We start from the raw sequence: 7,708 nt of genomic DNA on the forward strand, positions 1-7,708 counted from the left end.
GATTGATCTCTGAAAACATCACTTTTGATGACTTCCTACTGTTCTATCATGAATATACCACATATTTAACTAGTTCACTACTACTGAACCCCTGGGTGGTTCTGTTTTTGTTGTTTTTACAATGTTATGAAGAATACAGTAGAGAATATTTGTGTAATTAATCTTTGGGTGCATCCATTATTCTGTTCTTGGGATACATTTTGAGAAGTGGAATTGTTGGGCAATTCCTCTTAACCTATTTCTAGGGTTTTTGATAAATATTGTCTAATTGGCCCAGGAAAATGTTTGCCATTTCTGATATGTAGTATTTGACTGACTTTTTCAGGACAGGAAGATGTCACCCAAGCGCATAGCTAAAAGAAGGTCCCCCCCAGCAGATGCCATCCCCAAAAGCAAGAAGGTGAAGGGTAAGTTGGCCTTGGCCTCTTTGTGGGTACAGGTGGCCCCTCGAAACCCTGAGAACCCGGGACTGGGCTCCTTCCTTCCTGACACTTGAAACTGAAGGGTGTGGATGAGCAGAAACCCCACCCAGCTGGAATGTTTCCCATAGCTCGTTGAATCCCACTCTTTGGGAATCACAAAGTAGGCAGAAACTCCTCCCAAGGCACTTAGGCAGTACTGGCAAAAAAACTAGACCCTAGGGCTTCACCCCAGCCAGTGATGCATTGTGGTTAGGACCACTGACTTTACGACATGGGTTCAAGTCCTTGCTCTGCCACTTTCTAGCTGATGGGCAAGTCACTTAATCCCGCAGTTTGGATTATCAACTTCATAAAATGGAGGCAGCCAGAGCAGCACCACGCGCTCTGGGCTGTGTGAGGATAAGATGAGATAATGGCCTGGCAGAATTTGAGGGAGGTGACTGTGGTTTCCTCTCTCCTGGGACACTGGAGGGGCACAGGGAGGAAAGAAAAGCCAGCACTAAACTGGGAGGGGAAGTGTGGACCCACGCTCAGACAGTGTCTGTCTTTTGCAGACGCGAGGGCCGCTGCCTCCCGCCGCATTCCTGGCGCCCGCTCCTGCCAAGGTGCCTGCGGGCCGAGCCCTCCTGACCAGAAAACCCGACCAGGTGGCTCCGCGCCCGGCGCGCCCTCTGTGCTGCCAGCGCGGGCTCCTCAGCGGTGCCACAGCCTCGGGGGAGGGGCTGGGCGCCATTGGCTGCCCGGGACTGCGGGTTGGGGGGCTGCCTTTGGCCCACAGAGGGCCCCGGGCCGCCCACTGGTTGGTGCGCACCTCCTGCAAATGCCGCTGGCCGCTCTTCCTCCTGCCCCTCTTGCCTTTCCACTGGATGGCGGAGGGAGGAGTCCGTTTCTGCAGTGGATTTGCCCGGGAGCTGAACTTACTCACTGGCGGACGGCCTGGGCATGGAGGAGGGCTAGGATGGAGATTGGGCACTGTGCTCTGACCCACGTAGTCTCCCTTGCTTTTGGTGCAGATTCTATTATAATTAGCTTTCGGCCGGGCACGGTGTCTCATGCCTGTAATCGCAACACTTTGGGAGGCTGAGGCGGGCGGATCACGAGGTCAGAAGATCCAGACCATCCTGGCTAACATGGTGAAACCCCGTCTCTACTAAAATACAAAAAATTAGCCATGCATGGTGGCGGGCACCTGTAATCCCAGCTACACAGGAGGCTGAGGCAGAGGAATCACTTGAACCCAGGAGGCAGAGGTTGCAGTTAGCCGAGATCCGCCACTGCACTCCAGCCTGGCAACAGAGGGAGACTCCGTCTCAAACTAATAGTAATAATAATTAGCTTTCTTTTCTTTTCTTTTTCTTTTTTTTTTTTTTTGAGATCGAGTCTCACTCTGTCGCCTAGACTAGAGAGGGCAATGGCGCGATCTCGGCTCTGCCACCTCCGCCTCCCAGGTTCAAGTGATTCTCCTGCCTCAGCCCCCCCGAGTAGCTGGGATTACAGGCTACTGTTGGCCAGGCTGGTCTCGAACTCCTGTCCTCAAGTGATCCGCCCGTCTTGGCCTCCCAAAGTGCTAGGATTACAGGTGTGAGCCACCGTACCCAGCCCCTCTTGCCCACTCCACCAAGATTCATTTCACAGTATCCAGTGTCTCCTTGTTTGCCTTTCTCCCCTTTCACGTGAATAATGTGCTCAGTTCTTAATCTCCACAAAAATCCTGTGAGAGAGGTATTTTGTTGTCCCCATTTCACAGATGACAAAACTTAGAAAGTTCATACTAACGGTCTGTGGCAGAGCAAGGGCTTCCGCCCAGGTTTGTCTGATCGCAGAGCCTGTGACCTCTCCTCGCTGTAGTCATCCTCTACACTCAGGGTCTATCTTCTTCACCCTTCAGTCTCACACAGGTCCCACAGCACAGAACCCGGCTTGGTGCTGACACTAGGCCAGGGCGATGTGGGCCAGCTGGGGCTGGGTGAGAATGTGATGGAGAGGAAGAAGCCGGCCCTGGTATCCATTCCAGAGGATGTTGTGCAGGCTGAGGCTGGGGGCATGCACACCGTGTGTCTAAGCAAAAGTGGCCAGGTAAGTGTTGGGGGCTGGCATAGGGTTGGACAAGGCCTGGGATTGGGTGGCTTGGGGCAGGGCTTTTGAACCACACATGTTCACTGTGGAAATGGAGCTGGCTAGTCCAGTGGGGAGTGGCCTACATGAGAATGGACTGCGAGGCCAGACTTTGCATTAATGAGGGCATCCTGGGCACAGGTCTATTCCTTCGGCTGCAATGATGAGGGTGCCCTGGGAAGGGACACATCAGTGGAGGGCTCGGAGATGATCCCTGGGAAAGTGGAGCTGCAAGAGAAGGTGGTACAGGTGTCAGCAGGAGACAGTCACACAGCAGCCCTCACCGAGGATGGCCGTGTCTTCCTCTGGGGCTCCTTCCGGGTAAGGCTGGGTCTGGAAGTCTGCATGGGGCCTGAAAGGCAGAACTAACTGGTGGGGCCCCAAAGATAATCCACTTCCATGCATCCGTGGTACTTACTAGTGGGGAGATGAAAGCCCACAGATAGAGCTGAGGCCCAGACCCAGGATTCTAGCTTCTTCATGTGGGCTACACCACCAGCTGCTTCCTTGGATCCAATGTCATCAAGTGTCTGTCCTGGGAAGCGAGTGGGTCAAGGATGTCCCTGGGTTGAGGCTGATCCAGGAGGCCTGCTGTCTTCACCCATCTCCCTGACTTCCGTCTCCACCTCACCTCGCCAGCACTGCTTCTTCCACATTTCCCAGAGGCTTGGATGGGGCAAGCAGGCAGGGATTGTTGCATCTCAGAGTTTCCAAGGTAGAGAGGAGTGTAGTTTAAAAAATAGATTCTGGTTTTTTGTTTTTTTTCTTTTGAGAGACGAAATTTCACTCTTGTTGCCCAGGCTGGAGTGCAATAGCGCAGCCTTGGCTTACCACAACCTCTGCCTCCCGGGTTTAAGTGATTCTCCCGCCTCAGCCTCCCAAGTAGCTAGGATTACTGGCATGCGCCACCACGCCTGGCTAATTTTGTATTTTCAGTAGAGATGCGGTTTCTCCTGTTGGTCAGACTGGTCTCAAAATCCTGACCTCAGGTGATCCACCCGCCTCTGCATCCCAAAGTGCTGGGATTACAGGCGTGAGCCACCGTGCCCAGGGCCAAATTCTGTATTAAAATTGTTTTCTTCCTACTATTTTTTTTTTAGATGGAGTCTCACTCCATGAGCCAGGCTGGAGTGCAGTGAGATCTCACTGCAACCTCCTCCTTCCAGGTTCAAGCGATTCTTCTGCTTCAGCCTCCCAAGTAGCTGGGACTACAGGCGCATACCATCACGCCTAGCTAATTTTTGTATTTTAGTAAAGATGGAGTTTCACCATGTTGGCCAGGCTAGTCTCGAATTCTTGACCTCAAACGATCTACCCGCCTTAGCCTCCCAAAGTGCTGAGATTACAGGCGTGGGCCACCGCACCCGGCCTGATGCGTTTTCTTATCACGTCTATTTTGAATTTTTTATGGAGAATGTCACCCAGGCTGGAGTGCAATGACACAATCTCAGCTCACTGCAACCTCTGCCTCTTGGGCTTAAGCAATTCTCCTTCTTCAGCCTCCCAAGTAGCTGGGATTACAGGCACGCGCCACCATGCCTCGCTAATTTTTGTATTTTTAGGAGAGATGGGGTTTCACCATATTGGCCAGGCTGGTTGCGAATTCCTGATCTCAGGTGATCCGCCCCTCTGGGCCTCCCAGAATGCTGGGATTGCAGGCGTGAGCCACCGCGTCTGGCCCCCTTTCTTTTTTGATTAGAGATGAGATCCTGCTCTGTCAGCCAGGCCAGAGTGCAGTGGCATCATCTTAGCTCACTGCAGCCTCACCTTCCTGGGCTCAGGTGATTTCTTCCACCTCAACCTCGCAAGTAGTTGGTACTATAGGCTTGTGCCACCACACCCAGCTAGTTTTTGTATTTTTTTGTGGGGACAGGGTTTCACCATGTTGCCCAAGCTGGTCTTGAGCTCAAGCGATCTGCCTGCCTGGGCCTACCAAAGTGCTAGGATGACTGGCATGAGCTACCATGCCTGGCCCAGAATAGTATACTGAACGCCCGTTTACTTGCCACACAGTTTCAATGATTATCAACTTATGGCCAGACTTGTCATCTCTATTTACATCCACTCTCTGACTCCTTGGTTATTTTAATGCAAGTTGCAGACCATAAATGATTTCATTCATAAGTATTTGAGTATGTGGCCCGGCTCCTGCCCACCTCTCCATCCCCATCTGGTGCCACTGCCCTTCTGGATTTCACTGGTATGGCGCAGGCAGGACTGGCTGATAAGTGCCCTGTCCCTCCCTTCTAGGACAATAACGGTGTGATTGGGCTGTTGGAGCCCATGAAGAAGAGCATGGTGCCAGTGCAGGTGCAGCTGGACGTGCCTGTGGTAAAGGTGGCCTCAGGTGGGTCTGGGGGTACTTGCTCGGGGCAGGACTTGGAGGACCTTGTTCTGGGGCTGGCCCAGCCTTGGGCCTTACAGATGTGGCCTGCATCCCTTACCTTTTCATCCTCAGGAAACGACCACTTGGTGATGCTGACAGCTGGTGGTGACCTCTACACCTTGGGCTGCGGGGAACAGGGCCAGCTAGGCCGTGTGCCTGAGTTATTTGCCAACCGTGGTGGCCGGCAAGGTCTTGGTAAGTGGCCTTGGTACCTCCAGCAGGGCAAATTGGCAGGCCACCCCCACAGTGAAGGCCAAAGGCGGGAAGGATTTGCTATGGTCAGGCTTGCATCAGATGGACTTGTGGTATTGGTTAAGACTTTGGAGACAGACTGCTGTGGTAGTTTTGCCACCTACTGTCTATGGGACTCTGAACATACTTTCTTCATCATTAAGTCTACCTACCTATAAACCTACTTCATTAGGTTGCTCTGAAGTTAAATGAGTTAATGAGAAGAATATCAGGCAGATGGTAAGTTCCATGTAAATGATACCTCTAATAACTGTGGGAATCTGAGCAAGGCACTTGCATTCTCTTGATCTCAGTTTCTTTTTCTATAAAATAGGGATGAGAGTCCCTACTTAGCCTGTCAAGGGCTTTTATAATGGAGGAGAATTAAACTTGGGGCAGAGGGAAGCCGTGTGTGTCTGCCTGTCACTGACTGTGCCTTTTCCTCTGCCTGCAGAACGACTCCTGGTCCCCAAGTGTGTGATGCTGAAATCCAGGGGAAGCCGGGGCCACGTGAGATTCCAGGATGCCTTTTGTGGTGCCTATTTCACCTTTGCCATCTCCCACGAGGGCCACGTGTACGGCTTTGGCCTCTCCAACTACCATCAGCTTGGTGAGCCCTGAGCCCAGCTTCAGGCGTGATCCAGTGGCCTGCGTTCCTGTCCTGGCTCTACCACTCATTCATTGTGCATCCTTTGCGGGGTTGTCTAACCCCTCAAAATCACAGTTTTGTCATCTGTAAAGTGAAAATGTCCATATCCTGATGGGAGGTGGCCTCACTGTGGGAGGGGATTGAGAAGGGCAGCTTTCAGAACACCTTCACCCCTGATGGCTCTGGCCTTTCCCCCAGGAACTCCGGGCACAGAATCTTGCTTCATACCCCAGAACCTAACATCCTTTAAGAATTCCACCAAGTCCTGGGTGGGCTTCTCTGGTGGCCAGCACCATACAGTCTGCATGGATTCAGAAGGTAGGTCCTTTACTTCCTTCCCTAGTTTGGGTGCGGAGTGTACCCTGGCCTAGACCTAGCCAGATTCCTGAGACCGTGGTCCTTGGAGCCTGGGTCTGTTCCATGGGTTGTGCCACACGTGGGTCCATGAGAGTCACTCTCATCCTCCTAGAGTCCTGGTGCTCTTCCAAGTGTGAGTTCAATGGGGGCCTATGTAGAGATTCTCCTAGGTCTCCTCCAAAACTGGGAAGAGACACTGCAGATCTCCTTCTGATCGCCCTGGGAGCAGTGACACACTCCCATGGACAGGGGCACTCACCTAGCCTGCCACCCATTTTGCCTGTAGCACGCCCTCTGCTATTGCTCATCTCTCTCCCTCCTCCCACAGGAAAAGCATACAGCCTGGGCCGGGCTGAGTATGGGCGGCTGGGCCTTGGGGAGGGTGCTGAGGAGAAGAGCATACCCACCCTCATCTCCAGGCTGCCTGCTGTCTCCTCAGTGGCTTGTGGGGCCTCTGTGGGGTATGCTGTGACCAAGGATGGTGAGTGGGGCTGCCTACACTCTGTCTAGTTGGGTCCTGTGGGTCATGGTTCTTACCCAGTTCCCCAGTAGGCTGTGATGTCCACTCTCAGGTGGAGCCGAGGTGCAGACAGCAATGTTTGTGATGCACTCTGTTCCTGCTTCTCAGAAGCTCTGGTGTTGATGAATATGAAATGAGTACACAAATTATTTTAGTAAAGGTGACTTATTATGCAGAGGAGAGAAATAGCAAAGAGTGAGATATCACTGAGGCCTAAGGAGGCAATGGGACTGGAACCCAAGTCTCCAGACTCCTAACCCAGGCTGCTCTCTCCATCAGGGTAACCTCTTCATATATCACCTTGTATGTGCCCGCTTCCCAGGCACTTGTACTTAGAATCTAAATCAGGGAAAAAAAAGACTTAGTAGTCAGAGTTGTAGCAAGTATGGCGGAGGAGGGTGTGAACAAGTGACCACCAAAGCCTGAGTAGATGAGAGGGACAGCCATGGAGGTCCTGTAGAAGCCTGGAGCTGGCAGAGGTGCTGGACCTGAGATATCTGGGAAGACTTCCTGAGGAAGTGGGGCTTGCACTGTACCTTGAAGGTTCCATTCTTTGTGAAAAGCAAAGAATGCCATTCCAGGCAGAGGAACATCAGGGCAGTCTCAAAGGTGGCTGATCCTGGGAACAGAGGGTGGGGTTGGGGTCTTGAATGCCACACCTAGGAGCAGCCTTTGGCAATGTGTAGGGACTGTGGTCTCTGGTTTACAGCGTTCTTTTTCATCCATCATCTCCTTGGGTTCTCCCAACTTCCCTGAACTCCGAGAGTCTGGGGCCTTGCCAAGCTGCTGTTGGCCAAGGCCACAGTCCACACCCATCTCCCAGGTTTCTCCTGCCACAGAAAAGTGGGCTGGGGATCCTGGAGACAGCTATACCCATTTCTTTCTCTTGCAGGTCGTGTTTTCGCCTGGGGCATGGGCACCAACTACCAGCTGGGCACAGGGCAGGATGAGGATGCCTGGAGCCCTGTGGAGATGACGGGCAAACAGCTGGAGAACCGTGTGGTCTTATCTGTGTCCAGCGGGGGCCA

The 7,708-nt window shown here is 52.7% G+C and overlaps 1 protein-coding gene across 1 annotated transcript in view; it reads left to right on the forward strand.

The window, feature by feature from the left end:
• The first annotated feature begins 323 nt into the window (after window positions 1-323).
• Window positions 324-7,708, forward strand: part of RCC1 (regulator of chromosome condensation 1) — a 17,732-nt gene continuing 10,347 nt past the window's right edge. The window contains exons 1-10 of the mRNA XM_011981761.1: window positions 324-407; window positions 977-1,069; window positions 2,311-2,498; window positions 2,679-2,858; window positions 4,788-4,884; window positions 4,996-5,118; window positions 5,609-5,764; window positions 6,002-6,121; window positions 6,489-6,641; window positions 7,573-7,708. Of these exons, the coding sequence (XP_011837151.1) occupies window positions 335-407; window positions 977-1,069; window positions 2,311-2,498; window positions 2,679-2,858; window positions 4,788-4,884; window positions 4,996-5,118; window positions 5,609-5,764; window positions 6,002-6,121; window positions 6,489-6,641; window positions 7,573-7,708 (1,319 nt within the window). The 5' untranslated portion in view covers window positions 324-334. The remainder of the gene's footprint in view (window positions 408-976; window positions 1,070-2,310; window positions 2,499-2,678; window positions 2,859-4,787; window positions 4,885-4,995; window positions 5,119-5,608; window positions 5,765-6,001; window positions 6,122-6,488; window positions 6,642-7,572) is intronic.

The sequence above is a fragment of the Mandrillus leucophaeus genome, unplaced genomic scaffold (genome assembly GCF_000951045.1).
Source record: "Mandrillus leucophaeus isolate KB7577 unplaced genomic scaffold, Mleu.le_1.0 Scaffold23, whole genome shotgun sequence".
NCBI classification, from domain to species: domain Eukaryota; kingdom Metazoa; phylum Chordata; class Mammalia; order Primates; family Cercopithecidae; genus Mandrillus; species Mandrillus leucophaeus.